The sequence below is a fragment of the Thalassophryne amazonica genome, chromosome 12 (genome assembly GCF_902500255.1).
Source record: "Thalassophryne amazonica chromosome 12, fThaAma1.1, whole genome shotgun sequence".
Classification (NCBI taxonomy): domain Eukaryota; kingdom Metazoa; phylum Chordata; class Actinopteri; order Batrachoidiformes; family Batrachoididae; genus Thalassophryne; species Thalassophryne amazonica.
This window is the reverse complement of record NC_047114.1, coordinates 37,493,714-37,514,911: the sequence shown is the minus strand read 5'-3', so window position 1 is coordinate 37,514,911 and position 21,198 is coordinate 37,493,714. Positions and strand designations below refer to the sequence as shown.

Here is a 21,198-nt window from a genome sequence, read left to right as displayed (position 1 = left end):
GACCACACAACAAATGTAAGGTTTGTATTGGAACATTCACACATTCAACTTTTTACACAGTACAATAAGGTTGAATACAAGACCAAAGAAAACATAATGGGCCCAACTGAAAAGTAAACTAAAATTCACCCGAGGGGATTTTATCTCACTTGTGGTTGTGTAAGTCCACACTATGAAGCTGTAGGTTCCAGTCCTTAAGTCTCCTCCTTTCAACAGCTGTGGGAAGTCAAGGAGGCACAGATTTGTCCTACCACTCAGTAGAATCAAAGTTCAGCCAGTCCAAAAGAAATCAAACTCTCTCTCTGAATCCATTGGAATCTGTAGATCTGGGTTGGCTCGCCACCTTTGGACTGGTTCAGCTCGTGGAATCATACATCAAAAAAACCTGACCAAAGGTTCATGAAACAGGGCTCTCCCGAGGCCTCAAAATTGGCGTCCATGTGACACAGACGCACCGGGAGAATTCCAAAAGACAAAAAAACTAGACAGAGCAACGCTCGTCTCTCTAGTAATTGTGTGTGGGTTTTTTCTTCCGACAAAGCAGTCTTTTTTTTTTCCTGCTCTTGCTTCATTCAAGTGAGTCTTCCTCCCAGTCGCGTTTCCCTCCAAATCACATTTCCCTCCTTTTCCTCCTCTCCCACACATACCGAGGGGCGGAGTTAACCCTCCCTCCCTTCCTGAGATTTTCCAATTAAAACTCATCTACCTCCAACCCCCTTTCAAAATAAGAGTATGTATTTAACTCTCTTCTTTTAATTCAGCATCTCCTCATCAGTCATCATTTATATTAACTGGGTTACAATATATCTTCTACAGTGAGGAAAATAAGTATTTGAACACCCTGCGATTTTGCAAGTTCTCCCACTTAGAAATCATGGAGGGGGGGTTGACTGGATACACACTATGGAGTAGTCGCATATATTTTGGCTCCTCACTGGGTCGACATAAAACTACTTTTTTAGCTGAGGACTTGAGGCGGGAGTTGGAAAAACAGTTGCAATAAGCTTCACTATGTCTATGGAGAACTTTTTTGCACCTCTTGGAACGGTAAAAAAGAAGAGATTTGGGCGTAAAACTAATGCTAATTTTAGCATGTCACAAGCTAACCAAGATGGTGGCGCTGATGAGACGGAGCCGGGTGCTACAAGTGATGTGGAAGAGCCCTCTACTTTAAGGGATGACTTCATAGTGGAACGGGTCACTAAGAATATTGAGGTAATGCTGGACAAAAAAGTGGCCACCATCCTTAAACCTGTCTCTGAACTATTGCGAAGATTGACGATATGGCACAAAGGATGGCCACAGTTGAACAATGCGTATCTGATGTGGAGGACTCCCAGACTGGACACCGTCGAGAAAACGCTCAAAAGAACATGGGAAAGGCTCGATAACTTTGAAAATTTCAGCAGATGCCAGAATATTAAGATCACAGGACTGAAAGAAGGTACTGTTGGGAAAGTGTAGGAGCACGGATAAGTGACAGCTGTCACCCCGGCTGCTCCTGTGAGGTGGCAGCGCCCTCCGGTGCCTGGAGCCCGCACTCCAGGCAGGGCGCCCTCTGGTGGTGGTGGGCCAGCAGTACCTCCTCTTCAGCGGCCCACACAACAGGTACAGAAGGTAGAGAGCCGGTGTCGTTTTTTGAAGAATGGATCCCAAAAGTTTTGGGAATGCAACAAGCGCGTGTGCATATTGAAAGAGCCCATTGTACAGGACCCCCGCCCGGCCAGAGGAGCGGAGACATCCCGCGCGCAGTCCTGGTGAGACTTCACTATTACAACGATAAGCAGAGGATCCTTAATGCTGCAAGGGATAAAGGAGATATCCAGATGGATGGCAGAAGAGTTTCCTTTTATCAAGACTTTTCTGCGGAGGTTGTGCGGAAGAGGCAAGAATCTGCGAACGCCAGACGTCAGCTGCGAGAGGTGGGCATTAAATATGCCTTTGTGTACCCTGCGGTGATTAAGATCTTCAATCAAAATGGGACGACACGCTCACTCTCTAACATAGCAGAAATAAATGACTTTATTAAAACAATTACTAAATGACTTTGTCCAGCCCCTGTCACACACAAGGTGGAGCAGAACGGAGGATAAGCATCAAAACGTGGACTGTACATTACTCAGAGGTAACAAGAATACAACTGTTTATTAGTACACCATGTGTCTATTTTGATTTACATTACTAAGGATGCTTAATGTTGACTGTTTTGTTTATAAAGCTGAAGGCTAAGTCCTGAGGTACTATTTTGATATTTTGATATAACCTAAGTGTGCATTATCAGGGAGATTCATATTCAGGCCCAGTGAGGAAGGAATTTTATTATTTTCATTTATTAAACCCCACGTGCTATACCCTATACTTAGGGTATGACAAGTTCATTAACCATCTGTTTCCTTTTGTTTCTAACTATTCGACATTTTTAATTCTGTCATTTTATATTTTTGTTAAAGGTTTGTCCAGGCTGTTTGTTCTGTTTTTGCTTGGAACCTTGTTCATTTATCAGCACAAAACAAATATAACAGGGATCAGGTACATGTTTAACATTATATATGTTGTGCAGTATGTGTTAGCTATAATTGTTTATTTTTGTAGATGAGTATTAGGGTCTGTACCTGGAATGTTAAAGGCTCTAATAAACCAGTGAAAAGGAAAGCTATATTGAATACTTTAAAAAAAGATAGAATACAAATAGCCTGTTTACAAGAGACACATCTTGATCATGTGGAGCACAAAAAATATTTAAGGGAATGGGTTGGACAGGTATTTTTCTCGTCGTTCTCGACAAACAAGAGGGGGGTATTGATATTAATTCACAAAGGACTCCCCTTCAGTGTCATAGATACATTTAAAGATACGGAGGGCAGGATTATCTTAGTTAAAGGTTTACTTTACGGGGAGGAAATTCTACTGGGCAGTGTCTACGGCCCAAACGTGAGTGATGAGGACTTTTTTGTGTCACTTTCAAATCAAATTGCTGAGATGGATTGCTCAAATATGCTCATAGGTGGTGATTTTAACTGTTCCTTATGTCCTTATATGGACAGGTATCCGCCTCAAAATACACAGTCTAAAAATGCTAAGGTAATCAAAAATATTTTAGAGGAATTGGATTTAATAGACATATGGAGACATCTAAATCCCTCACTTAACAGATTTACATTTCATTCTTTGCCACACTCATCAATGTCACGTATTAATTATATATTTATTTCTAAACACTTAGTACAGTTAGTTGAGGAGTCAGACATAGGAGTAATTGCATTGTCTGATCATGCCCCTGTTAATCTAGTGTTGCAACCAATCAGACCCCTGGATAGAAATGTTTCATGGAAATTGAATAGATTGCTACTCCTGAATGAGGATTTTGTTAAAATATTGGAGGAACAGACAGACCTTTATTTACACTTCAATAATGTGGATGAAGCAGACCCCAGGATTGTGTGGGACGCATATAAGGCGTATATGCGTGGAATAATAATATCATATTCAAGCAGTAAGAGGAAAGAGCGATTAGCAGAACAAATTAATATTGAAAATAAAATTTAAAAACTTGAGGAAGAATTTTTAGTATCTAAATCAGTTCAAGTGCTCGGGGAGTTAAAAATAGCTAGAGTCTCATTATCCAATATAATAACAAAGAAAGCTGAGAAGGATATCGTTTTTGCACAACAAAAATTATTTGAGTTTGGCAATAAAGCAAATAAATTGTTAGCGAGATTGGTAAATAAATCTTCAAGCACTAGTTTTATTTCAGCTATACAGAATGAAAAGGGCCAACGTTACATGGATAATAAAAATATCAATGATTGTTTCAGGCAATTTTATGAAAAACTATATACACCTGAAGTTGACCCAAACACACCAATAGAAGGATTTTTTTAACGGCGTGAATATACCTCGTTATCTCCGGAACAAGCAAAATCATTAGAAGGACCTATAACAATATTAGAAATAGAGCAAGCCATCTCATCGCTCCAATCCAGTAAATGTCCAGGGGCTGACGGTTACCCCGTCGAATGTTTTAAAATTTTAAAAGGGAAAATAAGTAAAGTTTTACAACGTGTCATTAACACTTCCTTTGAATGTTCGAAGCTCCCTGACTCAATGTATGTGGCAAATATAATTGTTATTCCTAAGAAAGACAAGAATCTAGAAAAGTGTTCTTCATACCGCCCAATTAGTTTACTTGGTGTAGATATGAAGATTCTGTCTAAGATCCTGGCCACTAGACTGGAAAAGGTAGTACCTGATATAGTTAAGATAGATCAAGCTGGTTTTATAAAGGAGAGATTATCATCAAATAATACTAGGTGTCTTATTAACATTCAACATTTTCATCACACTAAAACATCAGGTGTATTGGTCTCAATGGATGCCGAAAAGGCCTTCAACCATATTGAATGGGATTATTTATTCAAAACACTTCAACAATTTGGATTTGGAGATAAAATTATAAGATGGGTGAAACTCCTTTATGAAAAACCGGTTGCGTCTGTTTTGACTAATGGGCTCCTGTCGGCACCTTTCAGTCTGGGAAGAGGGACTACTCAGGGAAATCCTCTCTCGCCTCTGCTCTTTTCCCTGGCCATAGAGCCATTAGCAATAGCAATTAGACAAAGAGCAGATATCAGGGGGGTAACATTAGGAACAAATCAGTATAAAATATTATTATACGCTGACGACATACTTTTGACCCTAACAGAACCTGTACAATCCATTCCAGCTCTAATTGAATGTGTCAACAATTTTAGTCAGATATCGGGATATAAGGTCAATTATGGGAAATCCGAAATAATGCCTGTGAATATCTGTGACCAGGGAGAACCAGAGTTTATTAAACCATTTCAATGGGCCCCTACAGGGTTAAAATATCTGGGAATTTATATTACGCCCAAATCTAATCAATTGTATTCTGAAAACATTATTCCTATCATTAATCATATCAAAGACAAATTTAAATGCTGGATGAAGCTCCCTATATCTTTCTTGGGTAGGATTAATCTCATTAAAATGATAATCCTCCCAAATTAATTTACCCAATTTCTATGTTATTTGTGTTTCTTAATCCCAAGGTTTTAGCTGAGATAAATAGGGCAATCTCAAATTTCATCTGGGCAGCCAGGAAACCAAAAATTAAAAGGGACATTTTACAGCTTCCAGAGAACCTGGGTGGCTGGGGCTTACCAAAAGTTGAAAATTATATATTGTCTATTCATGCAAGAATTATTTCAATATGGGTCACTCAAAAACATAATTTGCCATGGTTTGAGATTGAGAAAGATGCCTATAAACCATATCACCCAATAAATCTCCTAGATAAACGTACTCAGGAGCTGTCACCTAAGATTAAAGATAATTATTTAATTACTAACACTATTAGGGCTTGGGGGGCTCTGAGGAAAATATTTGAACAGAATGGAAATCTTTCATCTTTAACATCATTGGTAGATAATCCAGATCTGACAATTGGGGGCGTCGGCCCCGATTTTAAATCATGGCAGGCAGCTGGTGTTAGGAGGCTACTTGATCTCTGGGACAATGGAAAATTTAAGTCATTTCAGGAGTTAAGAACAATTAACAATTAAGAACAATTTAATATTACGGCCAGGGATTTCTATAAATATCTTCAGCTAAGGCATTATATTAAGGCAAAGACGCAATCGCTGGGGCTCTCTGGGGAGTGCTTCACTCTTGAAAACACAATTTTGGATTGTCAAAAGCGCGGGCGCTTTATTTCAAGATTCTACTTGGAACTGCAGACATGCAAAAAAGACAGACTAGAAAAACTATGAACAATATGGAATACCACTCTCAAAATTACAATAGACTCTGAATCATGGGAGGATATTGTGCTGCTACCTTCCAGGATTTCAATATGTAATCGATTTAGGGAGATGCAATACAATATCTTACATAATGTTTATATATCACCCAATATCTATAGCAAATATACTCCTGGGACATCACCCAAATGCCCAAAATGTAAATTAGTCACGGGGACCAGATTTCATTGTCTTTGGGAGTGCAAACTCATAGAAGCATTCTGGCGGGGGATATGTGGTGAAATTAGCTCTGTTATAGGACAGTCATTCCTCCCCAGCCCACTGCTGTGTCTTCTTGGCTACATTCCAGGGGACTTCAACGCCCGGAATAAAGAGATCACCCAATTTTTATTGATGTTGGCTCGAAAATCGATTATGGTTAAATGGGTGGGGGATGAAGCCCCGTCCATTCAGGTTTGGAAAAAGTTAGTTTCGGAAGTTGTAAACCTAGAAAGAATAAGATTTCGGCTTAAAGGGAAATCTCAGGATTTTAGGACTTGGGAAAAAGTACTGGATACTCTTAAAAATTAGAGGGCTGGCTTGTGAAATTTGTGTATTTTCTTTTTCCTTTTGCTGTTACTACTGTACACACATGCCCTGTTTTATTATCTGTTTTTGCATCTGTGCTGTATTGTGCTGTATTGGTTTTTTGTTTATTTCTATTTTGTGTGTGTGTGTGTGTGTGTGTGTGTGTGTGTGTGTGTGTGTGTGTGTGTGTGTGTGTGTGTGTGTGTGTGTGTGTGTGTGTGTGTGTGTGTGTGTGTGTGTGTGTGTGTGTGTGTGTGTGTGTAAATAATTAAAATGTTCAATAAACATAATTTAAAAAAAAAAAGAAATCATGGAGGGGCCTGAAATTTTCATCTTAGGTGCATGACCACTGTGAGAGACATAATCTAAAAAAAAAAAAAAATACGGAAATCACAACGTATGATTTTTTTTAATATAATTTATTTGTATGTTACTGCTGCAAATAAGTATTTGAACACCTACCAACCAGCAAGAATTCTGGCTCACACACACCTGTTAATTTTTCTTTAAGAAGCCCTCTTATTCTGCACTCTCTACCTGTGTTAATTGCACCTGTTTGAACTTGTTACCTGTATAAAAGACACCTGTTCACACACTCAGTCAATCACACTCCAATCTGTCCACCATAGCCAAGACCAAAGAGCTGTCTAAGGACACCAGGGACAAAACTGTAGACCTGCACAAGGCTGGGTTGGACTACAGGTCAAAAGGCAAGCAGCTTGGTAGAAGACAACAGCAGTTATGATTATTTATTAGAAAGTGGAAGAAACACAAGATGAATGTCAATCTCCCTCGGTCTGGGATTCCATGCAAGATCTCACTTTGTGGTGTAAGGATGATTCTGAGAAAGCTCAGAACTACACAGGAGGACCTGGTCAATGACCTGAAGAGAGCTGGGACCACAGTCACAAAGATTACATTAGTAACACATGATGCTGTCATGGTTTAAAATCCTGCAGGGCAGCAAGGTCCCCCTGCTCAAGCCAGCACATGTCCAGGCCCATTTCAAGTTCACCAGTGACCATCTGGATGATCCAGAGGAGGCATGGAGAAGGTCAAGTGGTCAGATGAGGCCAGAATAGATCTTTTTGGAATCAACTCCAGTTACCATGTTTAGAGGATGAGAACAACCCCAAGAAAACCATCCCAACCGTGAAGCAATGTGGGTGGAAACATCATACTCTGGGGGTGCTCTTATGCAAAGGGGACAGGACGACTGCACCGTATTGAAGGGAGGATGGATGGGGTCATGTATTGCGAGATTTTGGCAAACAACCTCCTTCCCTCAGTAAGAGCATTGAAGATGGGTCATGGATGGGTCTTCCAGCATGACAATGACCCCAAACACACAGCCAGGGCTACTAAGGAGGGACTCCGTAAGAAGCATTTCAAGGTCCTGGAGTGGCCTGGCCAGTCTCCAGACCTGAACTCAATAGAAAATCTTTGGAGGGAGCTGAAACTCCAAACCTGAAAGATTTGGAGAAGATCTGTATGGATGAGTGAACCAAAATCCCTGCTGCAGCGTGTGCAAACCCGGTGAAAAACTACAGGAAATGTTTGACCTTTGTAATTGCAAACAAAGGCTACTGTACCAAATATTAACATCGATTTTCACAGGTGTTCAAATACTTATTTGCAGCAGTAACATACAAATAAATTATTTAAAAAATCATACATTGTGATTTCCGGATTTTTTTTTTTTTTAGATTATGTCTCTCACAGTGGACATGCACCTAAGATGAAAATTTCAGACCCCTCCATGATTTCTAAGTGGGAGAACTTGCAAAATCGCAGGGTGTTCAAATACTTATTTTCCTCACTGTATATAGGTGTATGTATGTGGGTGTGTATGTATGAGGGGCGATGAGACGTTTTGAGCCTGACCCAGAAAAAAGAGGGTGTGGTTCTCCATCTTTTGCATTCTGAGAAGCCAACATTTCTCAGCATTGCACACAGTGAGTTAAAACATCACACATCCTCAAGTAATCTCAGTTTCTCAGGATGCAAAAGACAGTTTTTCCACAATTCAGAGTTCCCCATAGTTGATCTGATTTGTTGGGACTTTCAAGGAGTTTTCACAGTTCTTTTGGAGAATTACAGGACCTTACTTGTCCCCTGTGCATGGCACTGACTGACCTGTATTATATTTGGTATATTTGGTTTGGTAGTAATTGTGGTGTCCAAAGGAGACCAGCAGGGGGAGCTTGTTCCTAGATGTATAAAAGAGGCTGGTTTGCCATTTTGCGGTTGCAGTTGTTGGTGAGCAGTGAGCGAGAAACCATATGGTTGTTCTCTATAAGAGACTTGTAATAAAGTTTGGTGTGATCTTGCTAAAGCGCAGTCTTTTTCTGAGGACCCACAAATTTGTTTTCTGTTTAAACACAACAGAAGAAATGATTTTTGGTGATGAGTTACGGGATAAAAGTCTGAAAAAGGGCACGCTTCACAGATTCCAGTTAGAATGGTCCTTTGTCAAAAGAGTGGAAACTGAAAGTGTCGAGGAACTGTGTGGGAGGTACCCAGAGGAGTTTCATCAGAACCCGGGGAAAGTGGGAGGCATCAAAGCCAACTCCAGGTTGAATCTGCGGTCATTCCAAAGTTTTGTAAACAACAACCTGTGCCTTATGCTTTGAAGGATGCTGTGGAAGCCCAGTTGAGTAAAATGGAAAAAGAAGAGCTTATAACCAAACCACGGTAAGTTACACTGACTAGAAGGAGTCATATGTTACTTGGATGACATATTGATTACAGGAAAGAGCCATGAACAACACATGAAAAATCTGGAAGAAGTGCAAAAAAGGTTAAAAATGTAATCTTTTGGCAAACAGTGAAAAGTGTTGTTTTTTCAGCACAGTGCGTCATATTTGGGGCACATGATCGATGCCGAGGGAAAACACTGTCTGAAAGCAAAGCAAAGACCCGAAGTAATGTGACAGAGCTGTCATTTCTGTCCTTGATAAGCTGCTATGGAAACTTCAAACTGAATTTGTCAACAGTGATAGCACCGATGACAGTGTTGCTACATAAATATGCCAAATGGGAATGGTCAGATTCACGTGCCAGGGCTTTTGAGGAAGCTAAAAGACACCTAATTTCAAACTGAGTCTTGGTCCACTACAATTCAGATCTGCCACTTATTCTGGCATGTGACACATCACCTGAGGGAGTGGGTTCTGTGAGTTCTCACAAAATGTTGGATGGAAGTGAAAAACCCATTGCTTTTGCTTCTAGATGCTAACCAAAGAGGAGAAGAATTATTCTCAGATTGAAATAGAAGCATTAGGTCAAATTTTTGGGGTGATGAAATTCAATTATTATTTGTTTGGACGTAGGTTTATGCTATTCACGGCTCATAAGCCATTGTTGAAAATATTATGTCTAAGACAGGGATACAACTATTGGCTGCTGCTCAACTGCAAAGATGGTCCTTGATTTTAACAACGTACTCTTATGAGATAAAGTACAAACCATCTAAACAGCATGAAAATGCGGATGCATTGTCCAGATTGCCAATTAAAGATGACGATTTTCCAAGCTGAAATACAGTGTTTCAGGTTTCATACATGGACATTCTGCCAATAACAGTGCAACAGATTGCTAATGAAACTACGAAAGATCCTACACTGGCTAAGGTAAAACAGCATGTTTTATCAGGATGGCCAAAGCACGTGTCTGATGAAAACATTCAGCCGTATTGCACATGAAAAATTGATCTAACAGTGGAAAATGGTTGTTTACTTTAAGGATTTTGAGTAATCATTCTAGATAATCTGACAAACAGGTTACTGGCAGAACTACATGGTAAAGATGAAGGCAATGGCTGGAAACTTGTTATAGTGATTTTCATTATAACCCCAATTGTAAAATATAAATAAAAACAGAATACAATGATTTGCAAATCCTCTTCAACCTATATTCAATTGAATACACCACAAAGACAAGATATTTAATGTTCAAACTGATAAACTTTCCAGATTTTTCAAATATTATGAAATCCCTAAATTCCATGCAATTGAATGTTGAGAAACATTGTTCTTAAACTGTTGGACTATTTTTTTCATGCAGTTGTTCACAAAGTGGTCATCCTCGCCCCATCTTTGCTTGTGAACGACTGAGCTTTTTGGGGATGCTCCTTTTATACCCAATCATGACATTTCACCTGTTTCCAATTAACCTGTTCAAGTTCAAACAACTTTATTGATCCCTAAAAGGGGAATTCATCTTCACACCCAATTACCTCAGACAAAATACAGCAATTAATCCACAATTATTACTAGTTGAACATAATAACGACACACATCAGACTTAAAACAACACATATTCATTTGATATTGTCTATGTGCACTAAACTTTGAAGCATCTGAATCGAGGCAAAATGAGTGTAGGACGTAGCAGGGTCCATCCCACACAGCCGAGCTTGGGGAGGTGGAGGCACTGCAGTCTGTGCCGCGCGGCCTCCTGGAGTGGCAGAGCGGAGGCCTGGGTTGGAGGTAGGGTAAGAAATACAAGTGGGGGTGGGAGGGGGAGGCATGCGTCATGTGTGTGAAAAGTTCGTATCAGTCGCTGTCCATGTGTGCATAAAGTATGGAGGTGCCTTGACAACAGCAGGCTGTAAGGGAGGGCAGATAAGAGGAGAGCCGAATGCTTCACCAAGGCCATTGAAATCCTTCTGGAGGAAAACAAGCGGGGCGTTTTGACCTTCGGTGGCTGATAAGGCTGCCATGTTTAGGGTTAGGCGGAGAGATACAGAAATTCCATTTGCGGCTGCTCTGACCGACAGAATCCAATTCATGAATATTCTCTGGTCTCCAACATGTTCCTTTGCAAGGTAGATATTTGCTCCAAGATGTTTTCCAACTTGCAATGGAGTTCAAAAGTTAATGCAGTGTGAGATTGTACCGCCTTGCCCACTTCATTAATCATGATGGACAGATGTGGGGTTGTGGTTCTGGTAGCAGTTGTCTTGCCAATTTTCCGGTAGGTCAGGGCAGCGCATAATCCAATCAGCACCAGCCCTCCTACCATAAAAGCAAATAAGAACAAATCTTCAACGTCTTCCACGGAGAGTGGTGCCAAGCACACAATGTGCCACTTCTCCCAGCCATCGGGAACATAGTCCGCAGGATAGGTTCCATCTGGGCACACAGGGTCGCCCAGCCCTGATTTCCTTGTTGAAGAAATGGTGTCAGTGGCATTGAGAGACCAGCTGATCAATTCCATGGTTATTCCAAATATAGCCTGAAGAATTCACAGTCTGGTGAAGTTGGGACTTTTGAAGGTTGGAGCAGAGATAGAAAAACACAGAGGAGAGGAGAGAGGAGGAGAATGCGACCACCCTCGCCGAAGTTCCAAGCCATGTATCACCTGTGGAATGTTCCAAACAGGTGTTCTTTGAGCATTCATCAACTTTCCCAGTCTTTTGTTGCCCCTGTCCCAGCTTTTTTGAAACATGTTGCAGGCATCCATTTCAAAATGACCAAATATTTGCACAAAAACAACAAAGTCTATCAGTTAGAACATTAAATATCTTGTCTTTGTGGTGTATTCAATTGAATATAGGTTGAAGAGGATTTGCAAATCATTGTATTCTGTTTTTATTTACATTTTACACAATGTCCCAACTTCATTGGAATTGGGGTTGTAGATGATACTGTTGAAACTGAAATCAATCTGCATGAAATCTACAAATTTCAGCGTACTGTTCCTGATAAAATGTTGGTGCACACTTGGAAATGGGCTTCAGGACCCTGGGAAAGAGTACACCTGGATTTTGCAGCATCAAAGGGACAAATGTTTATAGTATTGATTGATGCTTATGCAAGATGGCCAGAAATTGTTCATGTATCAACTATCACCACGAGGGAAACTGTTGTGTGGGCCGCTGAAGAGGAGGTACTGCTGGCCCACCACCATCAGAGGGCACCCTGCCTGGAGTGCGGGCTCCAGGCACCAGAGGGCGCTGCCGCCTCACAGGAGCAGCCGGGGTGACAGCTGACACTCATCACCTATGACAGCTGTCACCACTCATCTGATCAGCATCGGTATATCAGCAAGACGTCATCTCCACCTCTTTGCCGAGATATCGCTTTACCAGGAAGGTAACGTTCTCAGCTGATTGTGAGATTTTTTCGACAGTAACCTTTTGTGTATTGTATAGCAGACTCTTTTTCCAACGAGAGGTGGAGGTGGTTTTCCTGCCTTGTGGATTGCTGGGTGCATACGCGCCCACATTTAATTGTTTTTTTGTTCCTCGCCAGCAGTACCAGGTCCGACACGCGGAGGCAGTGGCCACCTGGGAGTTCGGGACTTGGCGGCTCCAGTATTCCCGGGGTCTGGTGGTGGAGGAAATCGTGTGGTTCCGGTTCTGCTTTGGACAGACGTCTTCTATCTTCGAGCCTGCCCACACGACACCTTTTGTGATTTGACTTTTTGTCTATTGTTGTAATCTGTTGTGTTTGTTGTGCCCTTTCACAACAGTAAAGTGTTGTTATTTGACTTCCTCCATTGTCCGTTCATTTGCGCCCCCTGTTGTGGGTCCGTGTACCTACACTTTCCCAACAGGAAACCACCATAGTTTTGAGAAACTTCTTTGCTGCATATGGATTACCTAAGGGAGTGGCAATGGATAACAGTCTGCAATTCATCACAAGTGAATTTGAAACATTCCTAAAGTTGAATGCAATGTAGCATATCAAAACTCCATCATACCACCCAGCTTCAAAGGGATTGGCTACAAAACTTTAAACGGTCTTTGGCTAAAAGCAAAGCACTTGGTGGTCAGTCATTGTAACATTGTATTGCAAATTTCTTGTTTGGTTACAGAAGCATGCCACATGTGACAACTGGGAAAACCCCAGCTGAATTGTTTCTGAAAAGACAGATTCATACAAGGTTGTCTTTAGTGAAACCAAATTTTGCTGAAACAGTCCAAGATCATCTTATACAAAAAGAATCCAAAAATAAGGGAAGAATTAGGGAATTTGCTGTAGGACAAGTTGTACTTGTTAGAAACTAAGGTGAGATCCATTCAGCTCTGAGCATCTGACATGATGTGTGACAGCATGCACACCTGCCCACCAACCATTATCTGTACTGTAAGGTCTATTATATATATAACAGCCTGTCCAGATCTGCAGCGCCATGCTCTGTGCCACACATTGACCCACAGTGGACACGGTGCTTTCCGTTTGTTTGCGCTGTGTTCACGATGTGATGTAATCTCAAGATGATGTGATGTGATCTCGAGGTTCCCTCATACGTGCTCAGATCATTTCGAATCCTGTTTATGCCGCCTTCAAAATATGCAAATTGCGGTCAGATGGTGCTCAGACTGCTGTTGGATAGGTGTTCCACCTTGATGGCACCTGGAGTGTTTTGAACATGTGCAACACACTCGGGACAGCCAACAGACTGGGACCAACTGTGTGGACTTTTGCAAACTGCTGTCAGAATGTTTTGGAACTGAAACCCGACACTTTTTGGATGTGGGCCAATTTGTCATTCTGATGCCATTTGGTGTCATTCTGGTGATGTGTGACAGAGAGCCTTCTGAACAGTTCATGTTTATTTCACTTTACAAACTTTTGTAAGAGAGCAAGAGAATCTGTGTTAATTTGGAACTGAAAATGTTTTACAATTTGCTGATGATTCTATACTTTACTTACTAACAGGAATTCCGACTGTCCCTTTCTGTCTTCTTGTCTCCTGTTCTGCACCCTCCTTCTTCCTCTCCATATAAGTTTGATGTCAGGTTTGGCAGCTCTGGACGCCAAATGCTCCAGCCGTCTGGGCATAATGACCATCTCCTACTACCTCTGGACCACGTTTGTTGCTGTGGTAGTTGGCATTATCATGGTATATATTATCCACCCAGGAGGTGCTGCTCAAAAAGAGGACTCTGATGACAGCAAAAAGCCAATGACCAGCTCTGCTGATGCTCTGCTAGATCTCATTCGGTAAGGGACAGTCATCTAACCGGTGCTCCCATTGTCAGCTAGCTCAGAGGAAGCTTTATCCCAGGACACACAAGTAAAGTCAAAAATATTCACATAGCCACACACACAAGTACAATTTAGGCATACAGCACAAAGGAACCAGTGCACTTATGCAAGACTAAAAGAACACGAACTATAAAAACATGATGGTCAGTGCTTTTATATGAAGTTGTATGGAAATGTCTGAGTCCTATACAACCCCAAATCCTATGAAGTTGGGACGTTGCGTAAAATGTAAATAAAAACAGAATACAATGATTTGCAAATCCTCTTCAACCTATATTCAATTAAATACACCACAAAGATAAGATATTTAATGTTCAAACTGATAAACTTTATTGTTTTTGTGCAAATATTTGCTCATTTTGAAAGGGATGCCTGCAACACGTTTCAAAAAAGCTGGGACAGTGGTATGTTTACCACTGTGTTACATCACCTTTCCTTCTAACAACACTCAATAAGCATTTGGGAACTGAGGACACTAATGTTTGAAGCTTTGTAGGTGGAATTCTTTCCCAGTCTTGCTTGATGTACGACTTCAGTTGTTCAACAATCCGGGGTCTCTGTTGTCGTATTTTGCGCTTCATAATGCGCCACACATTTTCAATGGCTGACAGGTCTGTCCTGCAGGCAGGCCAGTCTAGTACTCGCACTCTTTTACTACGAAGCCACACTGTTGTAACACGTGCAGAATGTGGCTTGGCATTGTCTTACTGAAATAAGCAGGGACGTCCCTGAAAAAGACGTTGCTTGGATGGCAGCATGTGTTGCTCCAAAACCTGGATGTACCTTTCAGCATTGATGGTGCTATCACAGATGTGTAAGTTGCCCATGCCATGGGCACTAACACACCCCCATACCATCACAGATGCTGGCTTTTGAACTTTGTGCTGGTAACAATCTGAATGGTGTTTTTCCTCTTTTGTCCAGAGGACACAACGTCCATGATTTCCAAAAACAATTTGAATTGTGGACTCATCAGACGCAGCACACTTTTCCACTATATGTCTGTCCATTTCAAATGAGCTCAGGCCCAGAGAAGGCGGCGGTGTTTCTGGATGTTGTTGATGTATGGCTTTCGCTTTGCATGGTCGAGTTTTAACTTGCACTTGTAGATGTAGCGATGAACTGTGTTAACTGACAATGGTTTTCTGAAGTGTTCTGAAGATCCTTTACATAATGATGTCGGTTTTTAATGCAGTGCCGCCTGAGGGATTGAAGGTCACGGGCATTCAATGTTGGTTTTTGGCCTTGCCGCTTACGTGTAGAAAGTTCTCCAGATGCTCTGAATCTTCTGATTATATTATGAACTGTAGATGATGGAATCCCTAAATTCTTTGCAACTGAACGTTGAGAAACATTGTTCTTAAACTGTTGGACTATTTTTTTCATGCAGTTGTTCATAACGTGGTGATCCTCGCCCCATCTTTGCTTGTGAACAGCTGAGCCTTTTGGGGATGCTCTTTTTATACTCAATCATGACACTCACCTGTTTCCAAACAGGTGTTCTTTGAGCATTCATCAACTTTCCCAGTCTTTTGTTGCCCCATCCCAGCTTTTTTGAAACGTGTTGCAGGCATCCATTTGTGGTGTATTCAGTTGACTATAGGTTGAAGAGGATTTGCAAATCATTGTATTCTGTTTTTACTTACATTTTACACAATGTCCCAACTTAATTGGAATTGGGGTTGTGTGTGTGTGTGTGTGTGTGTGTGTGTGTGTGTGTGTGTGTGTGTGTGTGTGTGTGTGTGTGTGTGTGTGTGTGTGTGTGTGTGTGTGTGTGTGTGTGTGTGTGTGTGTGTGTGTGTGTGTGTGTGTGTGTGTATAAAATGGCTGAGTGGGTCCTTGTCATTTGATTGGTGGCTTGTATGTCACATGGGATGGATTATTCGTACCATTTGCCGTTTTTTAGCGTGCAATTTGGTACTATATGAAATGTGCTATTGGCCACCACGCATGCTCACACTGTTGGGGGCAGCGTTTAACTAAACATGGTGGAGTTTGTTTTGCTGGCGAATGACAATTTGAAGGAGCTAATTGACGCTGCTAATTCTTCTGACACAAAAAAATGAATCCACCACGCTGTAAGCTGTCTGGAGGCATGAAAAGCTGTCAGGATGAAGAGGATGAAGTTAGGATGAAAAGCTGGACAAATTTCTGACGCAATTTTTTGCTGGAGTGAGGAAAAATCATGGCATCACGGACTACTGAGAACAATTTTAGACTCTAATTTAAAGTTCGTGTTGGACTGTTAATCACCAGTGACGAACACCAAAATATAAGTCCCTTTTCTGTTGTTTATACGCAGTGGTGGGCACACTTCCGATAATCCGATAACAAATAATTATCGAAGATAATGTTTTCATTATTGAATTATCTTTTTAGATAAATTTAAAAACCATCATCGGACTAATTATCTTCCGATGAATTACCGTCCGATAACCTTTAGACCGATAACGTACTAAACTAAGCTGAACAGTGAAAAACATTTTCAAAACTGTTAAAACCTACCTGTTAAAAGTTTCCTAATAGACATGTTCTACTCTCTGCAAACAGAAACCACTCTATCGTCTGTAAGCAAAGGAGAACTGGTGACCAAAAAAAAGCCATTTCCTTTAACACCATACTAATATAATCGCAATGTCACCAAGTCATCCAGAGGCATACATGTTTAACTTATGGTTCAAATTTTAACCACTCATTTTAGACAAGTTATTTAAAATTATTGTCATGTCTGAAGTTTATAAAGTGAAAATATCAGATATATGTTTTCGTTTTAAAGTAATGTGCTAATTTTTAATGTTTTGTGAGCACATGCTGTGCCAGGCAGCAATGCATTATGGGTAGCATAAGGTAATCTCAGACGCTCACGACAGGACAAATGCATTTCAGACACTCTGTTCAGGGTCCACAGATAACAGCAAACTCTAGTGCCTAAAACTCTCGTGAATATATTCTCTGGGTTTATAGACGTTAGTGTATTTGCGTTTGTTAAATTCCACGCATCTTAAATGTAGCAGACACGGATTATCTGAAATTTTGTTTGACATTTTTTCAAGGCTGCTACTGCCATCTACTGGCCAGGACTGTTCATGGCAGTATTAAATGTCTGGGTACATGGCTGCTGTCAAAGTGTTGGTATTGTCCATTGTCCAGGCATTTTTGGGTGCATATATTTGTTACCTTTGTATTCTAAAACTACGGTTAGAAGTAATTCCGACTCCTTATCGGTCCACACGAACGAGGTTGGCGCCATGTTTTTAGTTTTTGTGGAAGTGACGACAAGAGAATAAGGCTCCTGATTGGATAGAATTTTAATCAGTACCGCCACCCAAAGGTTTGGCAGACTAATTACAACACATTTATACGGTTCGATGTGGATGGATTTTTTTTTTTTAAACAACGTAGTGTGGATGAAGTTTTTTCCCCAAACTGAAAGGGTAAGATATTCGGTTTTACAAATACTCGACAACGTGTGTACATGGCCTTATGTCTGTGAAAGGCACTATATAAATAAATTTACTTACTTACTTACTAATATTGAGTGCACGTTTTACAACATCATAAAAGTTTTAAAACATGCAATTGCGATGACACTTCCAGGGCTCCGTAAAAATGCCTGTTTTACAAATAAAAATGGAATATTTTACAAAAGCACATTTATCTTTAAACCAACACACGACACACGTCACATTAACGTGTTGGTTTACATAATGGATTACTGAACCAATCACTGTTTAGCACTTTTACCCAGAATGCTTTGCGGTCTGTGTTTGTTACAAAACCTCAGAATTAGTGCCTTATTCAACATTAAAAGATATATGTTATATTTTAACTTTGTACAAATGACAGAATTGACATTAATGGAGTTATTCTATCAGCATTTTCAAAAAACCATAAGTTAGTATGACTTTATTTTTCAAGACCTCCGCCTGACCGGAGTGTTGAAATTGATAGGGAGCTGGCCTTATGACTGCTCTTAGTGTGTCTCTGTTGGGGGAGTATTGTTGTAAACAAGAACTTCCATTAAGGGCAGAATGTTGAAAAAAAAAAAACTATGATTAGTAAAGAGTTGATTTTGTGGGTGCTCAGGATTTGTCTGTGCTGTTTCCTGCAGGAGGCAGCATGGTCTTGGTTATTCTTTAGATTTTTTACCGCTTTTGATGCTTTCAAAAGTGATCATGTTAAAAATCAATTTCAGCTCTTTAGTAACTGCAAATGTCCTATAGACAACACCGGAATTTATCAATTATCTGTAACTTCCGATACATTTTTGGGTGGTTTATTGGTTTATCTTTATCAAAGATAACTTTTCAGTTATATTATTATCTGTTATCGAAGTTAATTTTTTGGTTATCTGTGCCCACCACTGTTTATACGTAAATTCATAAAATATCAAATGACAAGGATCTGTTTTCACCGTCATATTAAACAAATAATTGTTTTTCTATTCTTTCAATGGAATGAATATTTAATTCAGTGAAAGATGGAACATACCATCTTTCACCCCATGAAATATTTGTACCACTGAACTCATAAACATTCATTCTTTGTATAATATTAGACAAAGAATGAATGTTTGAGTTCAATGGCATGAATATTTCATGAGGTGAAAGCTGGAACAAACTACCAGGCAGTCTAGCTTCAAGTTCAGACAAGTTAGAGATGAACGCACCAAATTCATCTAAGAATTCAGAATATGGGTCAGGAGGCCTATATACAGTGACAAAGTAATACGACTGATTTTTTTTATTCTGACCTTGGCAATGTGTAATATCCTGAGCAGAGCGGAGAATCAGATGCTCAAACGAGTTATATTTGTAACCCCCAACAGCTAATAAGCTAAACCTAGATTTATAAATAAGAGCAACACCCACGCCTTGCTTCGCATCACGAGGGACGTGACTAAATCTTTATGCTGGTGGGCAGGCCACATTTAAGGGGAGGACAGCTGTAGGTTTAAGCCAGGTTTCACATAGCCCAATCATATCTAAGTGATGATCAATAATTAGATCATTGATCAACAATGATTTTGAGGACAGTGGTCTTATGTTAATGAGACCCAGTCTAAGGACCTCAGTGGGGTTAACAGTTGAACTATTTTGGTTCAGGGGTGGTTCCAGAGTAGCATATATAAGATGCCTAGAAGTACGTTTAGGTTTGAGACATTCCATGCGCGTTGTAGGTAGCAGACACGAAATCTTTGCTATTGCTGGAACAACCACTGGGCCATCCTCAGTTTCAACATCATCCAATATAGTAATGGGTATTAAGTTTGCAAAGCATATCCCTCTATGATTTTTATGGACATGACTACGGAAGCAGGCCACAGTCTCAACTTGTTGAAATTCCCTCCTTGGCAAATAAACTGTACTATCACCATAGTGGATTTTCTGCACTAAATTCCCCACTAAGCTAACAGATTCTACACCCACATTTGTCATAAGCCTTGCAGGGTCTCTAATCACCTGCTCCGTGGCCTGCTGTAGATTCCTAATGTTACCCTCCCTGTAGAGCTCTATCTATGTTTGCAGACAAGACGGCGGCGCCTTCCCCAGTAGGGTGGAGGCTGTCCTGCATCAGCAAGCCACGGCGACCCCAGAATGAAGGCCAGGTATCAATAAAGCTAAAGCCTTGCTGTCTACAAAACTGCACCAGCCACCTATTTTACGATGTCAGCCTGCTAAACGCCTCATCAGTACCCCGGGAGGGGAGGGGACCAGAGACTATTAAATGATGCCGGCACATCTTTCTGGCAAGGTCACGAGTCCTCTCTATGTCCATTTTTGTGACCTCTGAGTGCTTCATCCTGATATCATTGGTGCCAACGTGAATAACTATGTGACTATATGTCATGTCATGTTCCTTCGTCTGTCTTCCCTTCTGCAGTGTCAGCACCCTAAGATGAGATGCAATGTCGGGAGCTCTGGCCCCAGGAATACATTTAACGTCAGCTGGCGTCTGTAACCTGACTTTGCGGGTGATAGAATCCCCTATCACTAAAGTCCGGTGTTTCGGCCTAGAGACAGGAGTGGAAGTCACTTGTGGGCTCAGAAAATTCACATCAGGCAAATCCAAGGGGGAGAACCGATTCACAGGTCGCACTGGCGAGTGTGATCGGGGTGCCACAACCAGGCACCAAGCCCTACGGGGCTTCCTCCACCTAGCCACAGTCTGAAAGCCGTCCTCCACAGCCGGCGTTTCTAAGCTGATGCTAATGGGCTCGCTAGCCGACCCAACACTAACCTCATCTGGAGTGCCCGTAACAGAGAGCCACCCTATCTTCCAACATCACGCAGGATTTACAGAGGGTGTAAAGTAGGATTTGCAGTGTACTCTGTGCACTAAGAAATTCAAGAATGTAGCCAAGCAAACATGAGCTAACCAATAATGGATAAGCTAACCACTCCTAAGGCTCACACAGATTCACAGCAGTTACACTGAAAAACTAACAGAAGTATTAAACAGGTAAAAAAGCAGCAGCTATAAAATATACTAAATAGTTAATTAACTAACAGAAGTATAAAAAAAATGAAATGAAAAAATGATGACGGGGGTCCGAAATAGCTAATGCAAGCTAACCGCTAGCGAAAACGCTAGCCGCTCCTAAGATTTTACACAGGAGTAAAATAATTACTTAAAATTCACAGCAGTTCGACTGAAAAATGAACAGAAGTATTAAACAGGTAAAAAAGAACAGCTATAAAAAGTAACGACGGGGGAGGGGAGGAGTTGACCTAGCTAGCAAAAGCTAACCGCTAGTGAATGCTAACTGCTAGCGATTCACAGCAGGACTATTGTTAAATAACGTTCAGAGTAGATACAATTAATAAGCAGAACAGTGCTAAACAGAA

At 40.8% G+C, this 21,198-nt stretch overlaps 1 protein-coding gene across 1 annotated transcript in view; it reads left to right on the top strand.

Annotated features, from left to right (window-relative positions):
• slc1a7a (solute carrier family 1 member 7a) overlaps positions 1–21,198 on the top strand; it is a 181,724-nt gene that overhangs the window by 110,875 nt on the left and 49,651 nt on the right. The window contains exon 3 of the mRNA XM_034183496.1: positions 14,090–14,305. Within this exon, the coding sequence (XP_034039387.1) occupies positions 14,090–14,305 (216 nt within the window). The remainder of the gene's footprint in view (positions 1–14,089; positions 14,306–21,198) is intronic.